The sequence below is a fragment of the Nematolebias whitei genome, chromosome 4, assembly GCF_014905685.2.
Source record: "Nematolebias whitei isolate Nwh7 chromosome 4, NemWhi1, whole genome shotgun sequence".
Taxonomy (NCBI): domain Eukaryota; kingdom Metazoa; phylum Chordata; class Actinopteri; order Cyprinodontiformes; family Rivulidae; genus Nematolebias; species Nematolebias whitei.
Genome location: NC_056501.1, coordinates 14,072,467 through 14,092,041, shown reverse-complemented (window position 1 = coordinate 14,092,041; position 19,575 = coordinate 14,072,467). Strand labels below are relative to the sequence as shown.

Genomic DNA, 19,575 nt, shown 5'->3' with positions numbered 1-19,575 from the left:
TTAAACTCTTAAAAACACGCATCAGGAAGGAATCTAAGCAGAATCAACTTCCTTTGGTGCGATGAGAGCATTAACATAATTTCTGCCTCTACATAAACAAAACGATGACTTTCCAAAGACTTGGATCTCTGGTTGGATCAGCGTATAATCAGATGTTGAGTCTGCAGAAGAACTGTGACAAAGTTAAACCTACCATCTTTGTAAATGGTTTACAGGTTTTTATGAGAACTAAGAGCTGATGATGTTTTAATACAGGCGTAAAACAACTTTATAATTTTTGGAGTATTGTGTCTTGTGGCATTATTTCCAAAAATAAAAATTCATTATAATAAAAATGTTGCCCAGTGTTTGGTGTTTGTGTGCACACTGATAACATTATAAACACATAAACTGAATAACAATGCTCGTTTTTAAAGCAATGTTCTGCTTGATGTGTTGTATTTATTTTGACACTTAAGCACTTCTCAGGGCAAAAAAAAAAAAAAATCTAATGTATGTGAATTCAAACATTCACATACATTATAAAATGCCAATATGTAAATGTTGTTTAAGAAAGCCAGCGGATTACATCGAATCTTCACTCAGTCACAATCTCCCATCCTGAGCAGCACATTGGGCGACAGTGGAAAGAAACAGTTCCTTTTTAACAGGAAGAAACTTCCCGCAGAATCAGGCTCAGAATTGGTGGCATCTGTCTTGACTATTTGGGGTTGGAGAGGAAGACACAGACAAACAGAGTGACTGGTCCAGGCATACTTTCTATAAAACACAAGTTAATGAGAGAATAATTACATAATTATAATAATAACATAACTAATAATTACAAACAGAAAAATGAAGAGTAGAATGAGATGGCAGCAGAGTGTACTTGTTGTGGCTGGTGTGTTTATAAGGAAAATGCTCGGTGTACTATTTACCAAGAAATAATTAAATATGCCAAGTGAAAGAAAGAAAGTTCCTCTGATATTTTGTGTGAAACATCTAAGTAAAAATGAAAAAGTAAAGGGTAAAATACCTAATATTTTTGAATTAATTTGTAAAATTACACATCTTTAATTATATTTAGACTACAACTACTAATTAAAATAATTTCAGTTGTAAAAACATATTTGTATTAAGTCTAATGTACTTTAATGTTTATGATTTATTGACATGATTTGTGACTATGCAATGTAATGCACATGCTTTCAAATTTTTATCTTGGGTAGTAATTGTATTTTTATTAACTTGTCTTTTTATAAATCAAATGACAGGCACCACCCACAATAAGTTAATTATTAAAGGGTTAAACCAATGCAAGTACATTTTTAAAATTATATTTTAAAGAAGACTAGCAAAAATGTTATTAGTCAAACTCTGGCAGTGCATTTTAAGATTTTTTTTTTAATCTGAATTCCAGTTATATTTGAAATCTTTGAAATATATTGAAACATAATAGACCTGTATGAAATGTTAATGGAAGTGCCCACTAATGCATACTAATCCTAATCCTAAAATATATACCCTACTTGTATTTTTAATTTTTTTTTTGTATTTTACATTTTTATTCTTTTAATTAGTTTTGCTTTTGATGTTCCCATATCTAAATCTGCCTCTGCTATGCCCTTTTTTTTTGGATTTATATACTTAGAATTGATATACTTTATTTAGAATAGTTATTTATTTAATATTTATTTAATATTTATTTATTTAGAATATATATACTTGATTGTACTTTTTGATAAGCAAAGTTTTCTTAAAAAATATAAAAAAAATAAAAAACTCTGGCAGCGCAAAGGATTGTGGGTCGGTAGCAGCATACCGTACGCGCCATGATTTCCCTGAAGCCGAGACCAGAAAATGGATGCTTCCAAGTGACTAAATATGTTTTTGTAGATGGCATTTGGGTTTACGCAACGGTTTACCCGTCTTCAGGAGTCCCATTTAAAAATTACAACCTAGCATGTCGGCTTCTTTATAGACCGTGATGAGTCCGGAAACTTTATAAAACAGCCGTTGTCGAAGCGGAGCTAGGTTAGCTTAGTGGCTTACGCTAGTAGCAGCCTTGTGGGTTGTAGCTAGCTAGCAGACGCTAGCAGGATAATAGCCGGTGGATTGTAAACGGTATTAAACCATATCCCGATCGTTTGAATGACAGAAGTAAAAGGACTAAAGGCTATACCTTAAGGTAATAATACAATATAATAAACTCATCAGACGTGTTGTAAAATGTAAACTTCCAAGTTGCTAAACGTGTTTACATGTCAGAAACGAACCGACTGCGTCACTCTGCCAGGCTCAATTTAGGCTGTTGTTTCTGCTTTATAACACAACCTTTGTTAAAGTTATCATTAATATCACGTTTTCGGCTAAAAAGTATTTCAACCTGCCTGTTCTTGTTCTGATGTGACTGTATTGTACAGCATGGACATTCTCTTGAAATCCTACCTTTTTTTTTTCTTTAATACTATCCCATATTTTATGTCCAATTACAGGGATGGCCTGGATTTGATGTGATCGGTGCTGGTGATGGCAGAAGGGACTGACGCTTACGAAATGCCCTCTTTTGACCTAAGTCCTGGTTCAGAAGCAAAAAAGAGACCTACTACATCTTCTGATGGCCGTGAGTGGTCTTGTGGTGTTATGTTTGTAGACTGAATTTTCAGTTCTTTACAATTATATATTTCTTATAGCTATTTATAATTTCATTTACATATGAAGTAGGGCTGGGCGATATCTCAATATTTTTAAAATACCACTATAATTTCATATGCGATATAAAATGAGACTATCAATTGATAGTGTCATACTCTACATTGTTATAGCTGTACTTAGTCTCATACTCTATGTAGTTATAATTATACTTGAAAATCTGTCAGTTTTTCTCCCAGCATGCACCTTCTCATGGCCCCTTCTCCTCTCCCTCACTGAATACAAACCCAGCCCCTCACCTGCTCCCCCCACCTCCTGCTGTGTAAAACTAGTGCTGCTGCAGCTCTAAGCTAGGTGCATATGCAGATATTAATCGTCACAATAGGTCTTTGCTGACGCAGTGGCGACACTGGTGACATGGATGTAAATTCCTGATAGGTGTGAAAATGACTGGGTAACTGGCTGCTACAAAGGAGAGTTTGGTGGCCTCCAGGAAATTAACTGAGCGGCAAGGTATGAAGTTCTCTTCTCATTAAAAAACATGTACAGATATCCAGCTTAGGGTGATCTATTTGCTGTGTTTCTTTTGGCATTTACACACAAATACCTTCTTTTTTTCTTGTTTCTTCTGGTATTTATGCAAACAGAAGCTCAAACAGCTCCGTCGGTGTCAGGAGAGAAAAATCTCCCAACGCACAGCATGCAGCACTTTACACAGAGCGGTACGTTCAGTAGCGTCGGAACAGCCACGGTGCATTCAAGAGCATACGAACCATGAAATTCAGAAAGAAACGAGCCATAACCTAACAGAACCTAGCTCAGTAAACGAGCCAACTACACAAACAATGTGGGCTTTCTAACAGCTTTGTTAATAAAGGTTGAACGAATATACTTTTTTTTTTAAGAGCAAGCCAACCTTTCATTATGTTTACTCTGTAGGTTTTCTGATTAAATTTTAAGTGCACAGCTGTGTTTTTGGTTTTGTTATGCAGGAAAAAAAATGTTACGGTATTTCTGAGTCAAAGCTTAGACCCAACTGTCACCTTTATTAACAAACAGCTGTAACGTTTTTGTTATTACTTTATGGAAAATAAAAAGAGATATACATCTTATATCGCCATTCATCTTAAAAATATCGAGATATAAATTTTGGTCCATATCGCCCAGCCCTAATATGAAGTTTACTAAACAACTGAGAACTTATGTGCTGGTAGCTACTGTACATTATTATGTGAAACTCCTGAGCTGCTTTTCATTTTTGTTTTATACTTTGCATAAAGGAGACAGACTTTTCTTAAAGTTTAACAGGTATTTCAATAGTTTAACACTCATTCTAAAAAAGAAAATGCGTGGAAGCTTTTAACTAAAAACTGGATAATTTTTTCAGTTAAATTCCTGGAGGCATCTCTCAAGTCTATATTGTTTTTTTCTTATTTATGAAGGACACACATTTTGATTATGCTATTTTGCCATCAAAATTTTGCAGTCATGTTCATGTGCAAAGTCTGGACTGAAAACTAGTAAAAAATAAATAAAGATTTAAACATAGCAGGAAACCACTGCCACCTGAAAAAGATTACAGCAAAAAAAATATATATAAAGAATAAAAATTTCGGATGGCTCAAGATTTTTGCACAGTCGTGTATATTAGTCCCTTAAGTGGAGCAGAAGTTGAGTTTGTTGTAACAATTTGTAGAAAAAAACAAAAAGCTGTCCTGAAATATATCCCGTTGAGTCTTACTCTCATCATGAAACCAATTTCTAATCCTACAGAGAATATTTATTTTTATATTTTCAAACATTTGATTTGTGTATACTTTTTGAAACTTTTCTAATAATATTAAGAAAGGCCTTTTCAAATTTTTTGTAATCTTGTTAACGGAACATTTTAAGCAGGCAGTGTTGTCCTGATACAATCATGATTCACTCACAGCTACTGATTACAAGAAGATTGTTTGTTTTTCTAACACAAAGTACTCTTATTGCAGGAGACGAGCCGATGAGGAAAATGCCTGTCACAAAATTTAGTTCCAAACCTCGATTTGAACCTGTGCACTTTGTCACCAGTGGAAGCAGTGGAGGAACTGGCACTGATGAGAAGGAGAACGATAAGGAACGCAGGAGGAGTGAGTCGTATGGAACAAGACAATGGGACTCTCAGCACTCCTCCTCTTACAGCAGCAGAGGAGCACAGGGCTTCTCTTCCCTCAGGCCGGCTTTTGACAGAGCCTCGTCATACTCAAATGACTTTTCGGGTTCCCATAGAGACGGAGATATTTCTTCAGGTAGTACTAGTGGACTAGGCTATGGAAGTCATGGGTTATCTTTAAATTTCATGGCAAAAACACAGCAGAACTACACAGCCAAGTATGACGCCCACACTTTTTCACACAGTTTAGATTCTTATACCAAGCCCCAGAGATACAATGGATATGAGGGAGGGGGCAGAACTAGAGGCTGGGATTCAGGACGTCAGGGTTTGGGCTATGGTCATCAGGACAGGCCGTCACTGAGTGGACCTTTTAGTAGAGTCTACAATAGCTCAGGCAGGAGCAGCCCTCATATATCTCAGTCTGGATCTTTGCAGCCTCTTTTAATGTCTCATCCTACTTTAGCTGAAAAGCAAAGGCTGATTGTAAATGTTGGTAATGCACTGGCTTCTGCCTTCAGGGACCCTGTTTTAATAACTGGGAGCGACTCTCCAAACTATAATTTTATGTTGAGCCGAAGCATCCAGGCCTGCAAAACCAACCCCGAGTACATTTATGTCAACCTGAAGGATATTCCTCCGGCCGACCTTCCAAAGAACAGGAAAGTACCAACAGATGGTTATGCCTGTGAACTGAGATGTCAGGGTGTGTATCTTGCTACTGGATACTCTGGCAGTAAAAATGGTGCGAGGGACCGGGCTTCTGAGCAGGCAGTAAAACTTTTCCTAAAACCAGTTGAGGTTCGTGTTGCGCAGCGTAAATACAGACACTCGATGGTCAATGACATAGTTGTGTGTCAGATGCACAGCCCGACTCCAGCGTTTCTACCTGCACTCCGGAACCCAGAAGATAAACCGATGCCCAGCCCCAAGGGTCAGCACGAGCCTGACAGACATAAACACTGGACAGAGTTTGTGGTTATGGACAACGCTCACGATGCCATCTGCATTTTGAACAACTCCAACGCTTTCAATCGCATGAAGATCGACTATAAGTTTGAGCAGCTACCCAACAATTTGTGGCTGTGCAAAGTTTTCCTGCAGGATGAGCTGGTTGCGCAGGCGACGGGGTCAAAAAAGAGCTCAAAGCACTCAGCAGCTGAAGAAGCAGTGAGAAAACTTCGCTTGAACCAAGCACAACGAGAACAGCAGCAGCTGCAACAACAACCAGAGCACTTCAGAGGGAATAACCAGTTTGATTCTGGTGAAGGTTTTGGGCCACAAGGTAACAGAAAGAAGCATCTGAGTGAGCTGGTGATTTTGGAGAACTCTGATAATGCCATCTGCACTATTAACGATACCGCTCAGTTTAATAAAGTGTCTGCTGATTACAAGTTCTTAGTTCTGCCTGATCATCGCTGGAAGTGCGAAGTTTACCTTGAGGGACAGTACGTTGCTGCGGGAATCGGGCCAAAGAAAATGGTAAAGCACATTGCAGCAAGCGAAGCTTTAGCCACTTTGAGACAGACACAGGCTGTGGTCAAATCCAACTTTAGGAAGGAGGGATACAGTGACGCTATATCCCGTTCTCAGATTCAGGCTCGCTCAGGAGAGGAGGCCATGAAACAGGAGATCAAGGAAGACAACATCGGAAACCAGCTGCTCCGCAAGATGGGCTGGAAGGGCGGAGGCCTGGGCCGAGACGGGGAAGGCATAGCAGAACCAATCAGAGTGAAAGAGCAGTTCTCCAGGGAAGGTTTGGGTATGGACATGGATAAAACAGGAAATCAGCTGAGCAAGCGTGACATTGAGGACATCATTCGCAACTATGCCGGTTCAGACCGAACAGACGAACTTCGATTCTCCAACGAACTCACCAATGATGAACGGAAGCAGATTCACCAGATTTCTCAGAAATATGGCCTGCGCAGCAAGTCTCACGGACAGGGGCGGCAGCGCTTCCTCGTCGTCAGGCGAAAAGTACACAAAGACCAGCTGATTGGCCAGCTTTTACAGGACGGACAGGTGGGACGATATGAGCTTGTCAAACCTCAGGCCTTTCATTAAAATGCACAGAAAACTAAAGTGTAAATTTCCATCAAGTCCGACTTCAAAACATATCAAGTGTTACTCCCGTCTGTCCCAGTATGATAAATTTTACAGTACACAGGTCAGAGGTTATCCAGTATAACTTATGGGTTTAGCATTACTTTACAAGAACGTCTGCTTTGGCGGGCAATTGTAGGATGTGTAGTTTGTTTCTCCAACCTTTGTGCATTTGAGCTTGTAGTCGATGCTTTGTGGGATTTTGTCTTAAATCATTCACTTTAAAACAAAAACATCAGTTTTTGAATTTAGCAGAATGAGCTCCAACCACTCACCGTAGTGACGTTCAGCAATACTTTCATCATTTGCTTTTTCTTTCTTTCTCCGATTCAAATTTTTCTGCAAACTGCATCAGTGATCAGAAAATTATCTTCAAACAAATACTGTGGATTTTGTTAAATGTGAGATGTTTCTGTGAGTACAGTTGGCCTGTCTTGTTTGTTTTCACAACTATACTAAATAAAGTAAAACTGATAATCATCAATGGACTGAACTTCATTCAGGATGTTTTTGTCTGTATTGGGATACAAAGATGCACCAGACAAGTAATGTAATATTTATTTTATTTACAAGAAAATGTACAGCTTGTTACATGGGTTACCAGTACAAGGTTTTATAATTGAGACTTTTTGTGAAGGTGTAATCATTTTTTAAAATAATTGTAAAATAGCATTGATATTTTTTTTTCTTCCACACCACCTTTTAACCCATTGAGACAACAAACCATTTAAAAACGGCAAGAGAAATTCAACGTGCGTTGCGGATCTAAAAGGGTTAAATGGTAGCATTCAGAGACCGAGGTGCTGAATGTCTTGTTCTGTGTAAAGACATACAAGTTTGACAATTTTATAATCAAAAGGCATGACTGTACAAGAAAAAGATGTGTTAAAAATGACCCCCAAAAGGCATCTGTTGAATATTTAAGAGATGTTCATTCCAGGAAATTATTTTATTCTTCAAAGACTCAATTTACAGACTAAAAAGTTAAATTCATTGGAGAAAAAGAAACTCAACAGCTTTGTGTTGGCAGTATCACAGCAAACCACACAGGTAACCAGCAACCAGTACACTTCATATGAATGAAAGTAAGCTGTTCCAACTGAAAGGCAGGCTATAGTACTAAAACAAATGTTGGGGTGTAGTAAGTAACCCAGATATATAACAAGGTACACTAACTGAACAAACAACCGCTCTTGTCCAACAATAGAACTCTGCAGGAGTGAATGCCAAAAGCACTACAGCTCACAAACGTAGCAACAGAACAAATGAACGATTTTAAAAAGGTGTGTTATATCTGTTTTCTTGATCAGTGATTTTCTTGATTCCATGCTGGACACCATTCATACTCTCAACAATAACAAAGGTCAACAGTCACGCCAACTCTGTTCAACAATGGCGGAAACCCTCTTCTCATACTCCCGTTTGTTTTCCTGGTAGAGCTGGGCTGCCTGGCTGTTGGCTGGACTGTTTGGGTTTGGCTCATCCAGTAAAGACTTCAAAATATACAAAAGAAAGCATCTGTGGGTTAGGTTTCTAACGATTTACAACAAGGCACAGTACCTAAAGGTTAGACAGTGATGTACATTTATACACCGTATTTTCCATCGTACACATCGCATCGACCTATAAGTCACATCAGTCCAGGTATGTCTCAACAAGTGGAAAAATTCATAAATATGTCGCTTTGCCATATACGTCGCATATATAATGCATCACTGCTGACAACATGGAAATGTGGGCCGGTGTTATGCCAAAAATCGATGTGCTGCCAAATGTCGGGAGCGTGCAAAGGAAGACTTTAACAAGATTAACACACTTAAAAATAATAATTTGTTTGCTCAACTTTATAATAAAGGTGTGTCTCACTCTAACGTTTGCTTAATAAAAAGGACTTTTAATAGTCAAATCAGCTGTATTTCAAAAGTATTCAATGCCTCGGTGCTCCAGGAATGCGCAGAGGGAGGAAAAAAGGAAGGAGGAATGCTGCTCATTTCTTCGACATTTAACAAGAAAAGCACCTAAAACAATTATTTGTTTGCTCAAAATTATAGCAAAGGTGTGTCTCAGTTGAACTTTTACTTAATAAACACACTTTAACTATCAAATTAGCTGCATTTCGCAGGGGCGGTGCAGCTGGTTTGACGATTGCTCCAAGCAGCGAGCAGAACGAAGGTGGAAGACTGTGGCAAGCTGATTGTGTCATTAATAGCTGGTGAAGATTTTCAGTCATCCAGGACATGATAAATTAAAAAAAAAAAAAAGTTCAAGACAAAAACAATAAAGTATAAAGTAAAGTCTAAAAAAAGTTCAATCTGGTCCTCTGGACATTCAAAAAAACCAGAACAACAAAAAAAATTGTAGAACCGTTTCGTCTCTCATCCGAAAGTCTTCCTCAGTCGGAGGTGCTGTATTCAGCTCAGTCTCTTAAATAGCACCTTCTCAGAGTGGATCAACCAGTTTTGCTGCTGACAACCAAAACCAGCTGATCACATGCTCAAGAAGGACCATCAGCCTAACAATGGATCATTAGCACACTGATGGCTGTTTACTATTCCCAGAGGGCTGAGTGATACTAGCAATCACAGCATTGTAAGAGGGGGACAGTTGAACCCGGAGGCCTCCACCCCTGTTTAATGATGGACGGTTTCTTTTCACAAAGATGGCCTCCTTTACTCCTCTCTCAAACCATCGTTCCTCTCTGTCCAGGATGTGAACATCTTCATCCCTGAAAGAGTGACCGCTGGCCTGGAGATGAGTGTAGACCGCAGAGTCCTGGCCTGATGATGTTGATCTTCTGTCCTGGGCCATCCTTTTGGCCAGTGGCTGTTTAGTTTCCCCGATGTAAGACTGATCACCCTCCTGACACTGAACAGCATACACAACATTACTCTGTTTGTGCCGGGGGACTGGATCTTTGGGATGAACCAGTCTTTGCCGTAATGTATTTTGGGGTTTAAAAGCCACTGGAACGTTATGTTTAGAAAATAAACGTCTCAGTTTCTCTGATACTCCTGCAACATACGGAATGACCACTGGTCTGGGTTCCTCCTTTTCACCTGTTGGCTGACTGGAGTCCTGTTTGGGTTTCTTCTCTGCTTTCAGGAAGGCCCAGTTAGGATATCCACATTTCTCTAGAGCCAGTCTTGTGTGGGATTTCTCTTTCTGCCTGGTTCCTGAGTTAGTGGGGACGCTGTCTGCTCTGTGGTACAGAGTCCTGATGACTCCTAACTTGTGCTCCAGAGAGTGATTGGTGTCAAACTCCAGAGGACCAGACTTAACTTTTTTGAATTTTTCTACCTGGATTATTGAGCATGCATCACGATACGTTCTTAAATGTTTTCTGATGGCTTAAAATGTATTCATTTATGTGAATGAATCTTAAATTACCTGTATTGAAGTTAAAATTGAAGAGACATCATAGGTTGGACTCCAACGGTTCTGAAGTATATCTAAGCATATGCTGCCATCTGCATACACTGAAAAAGAGCATTTAGAACATGAAGCCTTTTGACAGGTCTCCCAAGATTAAAGAAAAACATCCTGTAAAAACATCAGTAATTCAAGGAGTTGCTACGTACCATTAGGATGAAACATTTTGGAGACAAATCGCACTGTTGGAGGTTTATTTGGATACTCTTCTGTGAATTCAATGGTAAGTTTGAAGGTTCCTGAAATTAGGAACATTTTACAAAATGAAAAGCAGTAGCTAAATCAATTCATTACAGCAATTAATCTAGAAAATTTGAGTATAAACAGAAACCAACTATTGTAGTCAAAACAGCATTTCACATGCAATGGTTGATAAATGTTCTTAAAAAAAAAAAAGTCCAAAGCTCCAAATCTTTAGTGATAATTATCAGTTATTCCTAGAATCATTTTATTGACAAGATAATTTAACTAGTTCTAAGCAACTTACCATCTTCAAATGGTGTTCCCTCCGGTCTACAAAAGAAGAAGAAGAAAAAAAAGGTTGTAAATTATCTTGTAAAAATTCTTCAACATACTAAAAAAAAAATCCCACTAACTATTTAAGTACTAGGCCATGAGGTCTGCTGTTCACTGGGTGTTCAAATTAAGATAATAAAACCTTAGTTGAACAACAACCCATAACATATTAACGGTACATCAGGTGTTTTTTTTTAATCAAACCAAAATGTAAACACCAAACACCACCCATGATTATTTAGACTATAACGCCACCAATAGCAAGAATAAATAAAAGTGATGATTTTCTATACGTCGTTATCATCGTCTCTTGTCATGGAGGAATTTTAGCACACTTGGCTTCAAATATTCAGCTGAATTTATTTAGATTTTCTTGAGCGACTTCATGGCATTTCAGTTAGGTGGATGTCTAGACTTTGACAGGTCCCCTGCAGCACCTTTATTTCATGTTGATTTTCTTTTAGATTTGTTGCTGTGCTTGGGATTCTTGCACTTTTGATTGACCCAATTTCATCAAGACTTAGCTGTCAAGATCATGGCATCATGTCTGACTCTACAAAAATGTTTGAAGATGATTAAATAACTGCAGTGCTCAAATCCTGTTACTGCAAAACACGCCTAAAGCTGCACTTGCACTGCAGTTTTCAGATATTCAAACACTTTCATTGTGAAATAATTATAAGAAAACTTTGGTTGTGATCTTAAATCATTCGTTTGTGTTTGTTCAGTGTTATAGAAAACTGATTTAGCATTCTCAGAACCAATGACAATATATCCTGATGCATGCTCAATGACAATATACAAAAATAGTGTCTTTTTGTCCACAGTTGTCCTTTTCCTCATCCTTCTCTCCCTCTTTTTATAGTTGGGATTTAAATCAAAGAACTTTCATTTATGTTTTTGATGCGTGTGTCCGATCTTTATAACAAGCACAATTCTGCAGCAGCAGTTTGGCATCTATTAAATTTTACATTGTGCAATGTTATATAATCCTGCTCGTTGTATGTCACATTTAACAGTGTGACATACAAGACTTTAGCCATTTTTAATCTCACAGTGTGAGCTGGCCTCTAATCATCACCCCCGGAGCACTGAGGGAAACATAGTGCTGTGCATTATGATTGTCCACTTTAATCTGATTTGTTCAAAGCATACTGTTCTAGCAGTTTTGAAGTTAATTAAGATAAAACTGCAAACCGAAGCTGCGCTGCCATGTCATTTTTAATGTTCTCTTCTGTGTTTAGTGAATTGTTATTACTTTTCTTTAAATTACTTATGTCTTTTGCACTATATATTACTGGTAACTACTGTACTATTGCGACAAAACAATTTTCCTCACAGGATCATTAAAAGTATCTGAAAAACAAAAACAAAACACGTTTCTGTTGGATACCTTTCCAAACAAGCCTTACTTTGTTTTTAACTTAAAGCAATATTATTGAGGCTTAACGAGTGAGTTTTGGGATTGTGTGATTTTTTTTTTGAACATTACATAAACATATTTAGGGAAGATGCTTGATGGGAAGGACACCCCTGAAAAGTGCACTTGGTTTTTCCACACATTACTCATCTCAGGTTGCATTAGTTAAGACTGTTAGGAACTGTGGAGGACATTTTTTATTATTTTAGTGCATAAAAAAGTACAATTTAAAAAAAAGGTACACCTATGTCAATTTTAGCTAATAAGACTTACCCAAAAATGACCGCATTCCATACCATGATATTGTTTTCTGATGGGGCCCCACTAACTCCAGCTGGAGGGTCTTCTTGCAGCCTGATAGATGCAAGAAAAACTCAAGTTATACAAAACATACACATTTCACACAAAGCACAACACATGCAAGCATTATGTTTCCTTAGTAGTCCAAAGGACAGCTAAATATTCATCAATCCCCCAAAAATATTTTGGCCCGTGTGGGAAATCTGTCTATTTTCCAATAGCAAAGAGTTCACCAAACGACTTAAGACTGGACAATACAACGGTAGTGCAGTTATGGGTTAAATATTAGCACTGATTGATTTTCAAGGCTGATTATGTGCCATTGTTAAAAAAAAAGTTACAAATGCGTTGTACTCAAGTGAAAATAAACAATGCCTCCATCTACTGGATTCATAGCAAACAAGGGCATTGTTGGATTATTAAAAGGTAATCCCCTAATTGTTAAAGAACAATGTTAAGTCAGGTTTTAATCATGTGACAAAAAAGTAGTTTTTTGAATCTGTGACCCTATCAGTCCACAGGAACATGTAGGCTGTGCCACGGCTGAATGTGCAGGTGTTCAGTGACCTCGTGGCAGATGGTTGCTGATCCTGATTCTTCAGTGATGATCTATCACAGCCCAGAGATAGGAGCTCACTTTATCACTGAGTATTCCGTCAAATCAGTCAAAATCTTTACAAGGGGGCATCTGGCCACAGACCTGAACTACATCTGTTACATCTCCAGAAATCCCATATAAATAAATCCATTAAGTCTCACAAAAAGTCATGTATATCATTGTTAACAACTAATAAAGTGATCAGTGATGCCAAGTTCCACAACCAAAACGTTAACTTCCGACTTGTTTGCCTTCGCCGGGTAGCAGCGACATGTTAAAATTACTCAATCTAATTTACAAATCAGAAACATATATAGTCACTAAAGCAAATGTCTCGATTACACTTAGGCCCATTTAGCTTTAATTAACTGATATAAACAAATGCTTTGTGGCTTGATGGTGGTCGGTATTGTCACTTAATCTAAGGCTAACAAATTAGCTTCGGGATGTTAGCAATAGCTAGCTCTGTTTTCTTTTAACTTACCGTTTAAAGTCTCTCATTAAACGTCGTCTTGCTGGAGTTGACATCTTTTTCACACAGATAACTAAATTCTTCTCAAACTCTTGAGCGCCTCAAACAAAAGTAAATATATTTTATGTTAAATGCCGTCAACTCCTAGCTAGCCAGCAAACGATCGGTACTAGTTTGTCTGATACTTGGCTGCCCCTGTGTCTGTGGACGCTACCATTTACAGCAGAAAAAAAGGGGAAAGTCGTCGACTTCCCGTAAAGATTTTTTGTGGTTATAAAGGAAAAACTCACAAACTTATAGTATGGCTGAAAGCATAATTATGATATATACATATTAATAAATTTAATTAATTAGTTTCAGGTCCATATGAATGTAGCTAGAATATTTGTTACATTGCTTAATGTACCCCATTCTTATACTTGAAATCTTCTACTTTAATTACGTCATATGTTTGCACACCCACATTTTGGTTATTTAGTGGTTATTCGGCTTGGATATCTAAGGCTTTGCTTCCACTGTCCTTATGTTTATTTGGGATGTTTACTTATTTTATTAATTTCTTCTCCACGTGGTCAAAACGTGCAACTGGTTTTACAAAAAAAGTGCTTTCAGGTTTCAATTTATTTCCGGTATACGCAGTACCACATGAACACCACAAGATGGTGCTAAAGCCCTAGAATTTCGACTTCTTGAAACGACAAAAGCAGTTAATATTTAATGATACAAAAGGGCATATTATATTTTAAAACATTAAGAACAACATATATTGGAACACACATACATAAACAAATTATACATAGTATCAAATGTGAGAAGATAATAATCAATGGAACCAACACCATGCTCAACAGTCCCATATGGTCTAGCGGTTAGGATTCCTGGTTTTCACCCAGGCGGCCCGGGTTCGACTCCCGGTATGGGAACATCACTTTTGCGTCTTTTTTAATATCTCAGCGAATTCTGTGATCTTTTCGAAACAAGACAAGACTGCATGTGATATGTGATCTCAATAACATAAGGCAGATGTATTCCAGGGAATATATAATAGACCCCGCCCGTCGAGGAGTTACTGTCATCTCAGAAGAGGCTGAACGTTCCCGGAAGATGCCCATTACCACTTGAGTCTCCCAGTGAAAACGCTTATCTGACTCAGGATAGTTCGTGCAAGCGAACCATGCGTACACAACCAACAATTCTCGTCTGCAACTTGCCAAAAATTGCTTGAGGCAGCCTAAACGTGCACCTGTGGGTGAGTGAGTAACAGCTTACGAAAAGTAACTGGCTTCGTTCAAACGTTTGGATATTTGCGTAAATATTTGTGTTGGGTAGTTTGCGCAAGTAACACAATTCCGATTAAACTCTTTAAAAAAAAAAACTTTTGGTTTACCACGATGGATACGGTTGCTCAGCTGTAAAAACCTGCCACTGACTCCTCGACATCTTACCGGGGTTAGACTACCAAACTTTGGGGCCGATTGTTATTTCCCAGGAAAATGTGACTGCCAGGAATTCCCCACGCGTCAGCAGCCTCTGTCGGAGAAAACTGCGACCTTGTGTCAGGAAGCACACGAAAAAAAAAAAAAAAAAAATCAGCAGCGGGAGGGTGATCTGACGGGTGTCTGTGCGATGATGTAGCTTTTTAGCACCCCAAACCGAGGACCATTATGAGTTGTTTCACCAAAAAGTGCCAGTAAAGCCACCGAACATGCTTCTCTCCACCAGGGTAAGTCCACTTTAAATGTTTCTCAGTGGTTGCTTGTTTTTGTTGGATTAGCCCTCCCCCCTTCTTTTAATGAGTAAGTGCAATTTCAAGACTTGTAGCAGCTTAGGGCGTAATAAAACAGAGCATGTTGCAACACTTTGTGTATCAGATGCATTTAAAGACTCAAAAGTTTGCCATCATTTAGAAATATGTCAGGAATCAAACCTTTGTGTCATCCATGACATGTGCCTTTACACTGATAATATGAGCGTGCAAAACAAAGTGTATATAGCAGTCACAAGAAGAACATCTCAGTTATTTTAAGACTTATGTGAAGAATGTCAAGTTGACCTCAGGTCAGCTGCTCCAATCTTTTTATCTGGAAAATGTGCAAGTTCTGTTCAGAGCAATATCCAAATTCGTACATCTTGTACTTTTCCCTACAAATGACTGTTTCATCTGATGGTGTAAACATAATCAATTTAAGGTCAAGCTAATTGTTGTAGATCTGTCCTAAAAAAAGAAAAAGAAAGAAGAAGCTGTAGTAGGATGACACACATGGTGCCACTCAGTCCATTAAGCGGCCTCTGGCTGAAAACATTGACTAGAAAATAGGAGCGAGCTAGCGTGAGAGAAGCTCATAGATTTATTCGGCTCTTGCTGAGGACCAGTATAAATGAGTGTTTGGTGATTTCTACATAATATAAGCCTGCCGTGACTTACGGGGTTGTAGTTTTAAGGCTGTTCGTCGACCCTGATCTGTGGGGAGTCTAAATGTTTGCCAGATGTTTACATTTTTGGGGCTGAGATGCTTGTATCCTGGGACGGACAAACACTGCCTCATTGGTCGGTCCTAAGTTGCTCGCTTCAGTTCAGAGCAGGCGGCAGTGACGCAGAGGGGAAGAGGAGCATTACTGTTCCTTAGTCGTTCCCACTAGACTTGAGAGAGGACCAGCCAGACCCACCAACCCTAAACAGACCCTCCCATTCGTCTGAAGTCCTCCCGTGGTGGGAACACTGACACAAGCTGGTGGATAATTGGAAACTTAAGTCCACGGAAAACAATTATCCAGAGCCAGACTTTCCAGATATACTCCTCTTGTTTGCTTCAAGCGTTTGTTTTTATGTTTAAGGAACATCTTGCTGGCTCCCACATATCAGCCTCCTTTTTTTTTTTTTTGCTTCGATATATTTAAATGAGCAAAATCAAATACAAGGCTTTTGTGTGTTGAGGCTGGAGCGGTTCCCGGTTCTTATCCTGTGACCGTCTTGTCATCGTCAGCAGTTCGAACAGCTGAGGGGTGTGATGGTGATCAAGGACGGCAGCAGCGGAGCTGTGGCTCTCGCCTATTTGTGGTGAAGGGCTCCTCAGACATTAGATCCCTCATCTTTCTGAAGATGTACTCGCCTCCCGTAATGGGCCTTGGTATTGATTTGACTTCACCAAAAGAAGAGCTGGGCTTTTATCCTACGTGGAATGCAGCACTCTAGTTTCACAAAAAAGCTTTCAAAGAAGCTCTGCGAAGACACAAGGGTTATTACGGCTTTTTTCTTTCTTTTGCAAGTTGGCACACGCAGTAATCTTTAAAAACAAGTCGGCGTTCCTGTTCATGCCATCAGTGAAATGAGGATTCAGAGTTAAATTAGAGTTTATCTGCACAAATTCATTCAGTTTAAGCTTAGTTTTTTTTTTCCCTATTCTCTGATATGTGACATCTGTGCTGCTGATCTCATGCTGCTGATTATTTCATGCTGCTGTATTCATTCGTACCCATCCGCTCACCACAAACTCGTGTTCGGGCTGCTGTTGTTACATCGTATTGTTTTGCATTATTAGCGTTTAGCGTATATCTTTTAGCATACCATTTGGCGTTCGTCTAGCATAGGGATGTCCAAACTCGATTACTAAAAGGAGCCAAAATGTAAAAACTTTGTCCGGGCCACTTTCAGCTTATGCTCGAGGCAGATACCCGATATCTTTTCTTGGTCTCACTTGATGTTCTGTTACTCTTTCCACATCAGAATCAATCATGATAGAATGACCCTGCTTCAAAGTTGTCCAGCTGCCAAGAGAAGTTTATACTAAATGATGCATTTATCAGGTTTTTTTTAAAAGAAAAAATTAGAATGATCATCTTGGGGTACCAGATTTGACCCGCAGCTCGGGTTGGACATATATGTGTATATCCTTCTTTTTACACTTCACATTTTTGCTATTGTTGGTTGTAACTGGGACCCTGTGTACATAATTTTGTTCCACCTCATGTACCACATGTGTCGAGAACGACGATAATAATAAATCTACTTGAGCTTGTACTCCTCAAGCTCAAATTGTGCAACGGCTTCCATCTTCTGATGCCACCTTCATCATTCGAAACAACCACAAGATGGCAATGTTCATGTGCGCTGACGGAACAGTCATATGAGATGGCTGAAACCTCAAATGATTTGCAAAAGAGGCAGGAACTGACTTGTGAAAAGAGAAATAAAACCCTTGAACTTCCCCCTTTTTTTATACGCTTAACAAAACACCCCCCTCCCCTCCCTCACTGGCCTCGTTTCTGTGGAGCTTTGCAGAGGGAAGTATTGTTTGCTGAAGTTCCTTAACTGGGCCCTGCTGTTTTAACTAACCAACCCTGGCGTTTTGCACCTGACTGCCTTGTCAGACATGTTTGATTGCCAGGCGGCAGCAGCAGTAAACCGCCGTGACTGGACGTGACGTCAGAGAGTAAGGAGAGACGAGGGAAATTCCACCTGCGATCTCATTCTGCTCTCATGCTGCACGGCTCTCGGGCATGTGACTCGGATGAGCCATCAGGCCTTCGCTGCTCCACTGTTCCTGAGTATCATCATGATGTAATCCGAGCTATTTTTAGCAAGCAACAGAAGAAAAAGATGACTTCAATTGGAGTTGTGATGTGAAAAAGTTTGGGTTGAGAAATCAGGGAAGCTTTCCCTTTTTTTTTTTTTTTTTTTTTTTTGTTGGTGCCAAAAAGGAGGGTGTGAATTCTTTAATTAGATGTAACAATTTAAAGCTCATATTCTTTAAAATCTTGAAAGTTTGGATCCAACAAATAGTAGGGGAACGTTAGAGCTTACAGGAGGTGTATTTATCTCCTGCTGCTAAAGGTCAAGCGTCTTCTCCGTGTCTCTGTGTGCACATAGTGTTAGCAAAATATCTTGTGAATTTTAATGACACTCTCAGAAAACAATTTCTCAATATACATCTACAACTGTTTGGACTTTTGGAATCAATCCAACTGAGCACAGCTACATAAAAAAAAATGTCTATAGCTCAACCGGTTTTACAGATATTTAGCTAAAATTCAGTGTGGTAGTAGCTGAGAGTCAACCTCAACATGTATTTTTTAACACTAACTGGTTGTGCGAGGTCTTCTTTTCAAACTTTGCCAGTAATTGTGGGACACCTACAACCGACTAACTATCGGAGCCACTCCAATTCAAGGTGGCCGCCACCGCTAAGCAACATTAACCAACACAGTAATGACTCTAACGCTGTCAGTTTTCCAGGTATTGAGCTAAAACTTGGTGTGGTTGTAGCTGAGAGTCATCATCAACACATACTTTAAAACTGGGCTATCAAACTGGTGGCCCGGGGGCCAAATCAGGCCCACGGATGAACTCTGTTCTGCTCACCAATGGGTTCATTTTTAAATAAAACTAGATTTTAAACCGTAAAAGAAACTTACTTGGTGACAATAACGGCTGGATGTCCGGCCCCTGAGCTCTTGGCTTTCAGTAACTGTGCCCCCTTGAGCAGTTCAGGTGAATAACCCTGCTTTAAAAGCTAACCGGTTAACCATGATAGCACAATATCGCATGAGATTGCACATATCATTTATAAGGTTTGGCTGAAAGGCTTCATATTTGTCATTTCCTCATTGCAAGATAATCTTAGTTTAAAAGGCAGGTAGCTCATGCACTTTACCTTTTAAAAAATGTATTGTTTGAAATAAACCGCCTGCCATTTTACTTTCTGAAACTACCTGTGTCTTTAAGGCCCATCCCCTGAAAAGCCTGTCCCCATCTGAAGCCTTCAAGGCGTACATGTTGTGTTGAGCCTGTTTTAGATGATTTTATATAGGAATCTGTCAGGATTTCACCTCGCGATCTTTTTCTCTTCAATATTTTGACACAAAAATGTATTTTTGAGTTTCAATTTTTAGCTAACAGTTGTTCATTCATAATTTACTGTGATTTCAAGCTCTGTTTCTTTTAAAAGTTTGCTATA

General features: G+C 38.9%; 2 protein-coding genes and 1 non-coding gene across 4 annotated transcripts; 2 read left to right on the top strand and 1 right to left on the bottom strand.

The window, feature by feature from the left end:
• Positions 1-1,737: 1,737 nt before the first annotated feature.
• Positions 1,738-7,278, top strand: nkrf (NFKB repressing factor). Of its 2 annotated transcripts, none has more exons than XM_037675210.1 (3): positions 1,738-2,167; positions 2,475-2,602; positions 4,620-7,278. In XM_037675210.1, exons 2-3 carry the CDS (start codon positions 2,509-2,511, stop codon positions 6,845-6,847), a joined length of 2,322 nt encoding a protein of 773 aa, XP_037531138.1. In that variant the 5' UTR covers positions 1,738-2,167; positions 2,475-2,508; the 3' UTR covers positions 6,848-7,278. The 2 variants fall into 2 exon arrangements, with proteins under 2 accessions (XP_037531138.1, XP_037531140.1); XM_037675212.1 differs by lacking the exons at positions 1,738-2,167; positions 2,475-2,602 and adding exons at positions 3,099-3,144; positions 3,279-3,353.
• Positions 7,279-7,950: 672 nt separating this feature from the next.
• LOC119408856 (ubiquitin-conjugating enzyme E2 A) lies at positions 7,951-13,834 on the bottom strand. The gene is made up of 6 exons (XM_037675709.1): positions 13,634-13,834; positions 12,525-12,605; positions 10,803-10,828; positions 10,465-10,554; positions 10,274-10,362; positions 7,951-8,379 (listed from the first exon to the last, which is right to left on the bottom strand). Exons 1-6 carry the CDS (start codon positions 13,675-13,677, stop codon positions 8,251-8,253), a joined length of 459 nt encoding a protein of 152 aa, XP_037531637.1. The 5' UTR covers positions 13,678-13,834; the 3' UTR covers positions 7,951-8,250.
• Positions 13,835-14,472: 638 nt separating this feature from the next.
• Positions 14,473-14,544, top strand: trnae-uuc. The gene has a single exon. It is a non-coding gene; the product is annotated as a tRNA-Glu (tRNA).
• The last annotated feature ends 5,031 nt before the right edge of the window (positions 14,545-19,575 follow it).

What these genes read in the sequence shown, in the direction of transcription:
- nkrf (XM_037675210.1), top strand. Translation starts at nt 2,509, where the DNA reads ATGGCAGAAGGGACTGACGCTTACGAAATGCCCTCTTTTGACCTAAGT. An exon ending in TACTACATCTTCTGATGGCC is followed by an intron (nt 2,603 to 4,619) that starts GTGAGTGGTCTT and finishes CTCTTATTGCAG; the next exon opens with GAGACGAGCCGATGAGGAAA.
- LOC119408856 (XM_037675709.1), bottom strand. Translation starts at nt 13,677, where the DNA reads ATGTCAACTCCAGCAAGACGACGTTTAATGAGAGACTTTAAACG. An exon ending in TTAATGAGAGACTTTAAACG is followed by an intron (nt 12,606 to 13,633) that starts GTAAGTTAAAAG and finishes TGCATCTATCAG; the next exon opens with GCTGCAAGAAGACCCTCCAG. An exon ending in CAAAATGTTTCATCCTAATG is followed by an intron (nt 10,363 to 10,464) that starts GTACGTAGCAAC and finishes GCTCTTTTTCAG; the next exon opens with TGTATGCAGATGGCAGCATA.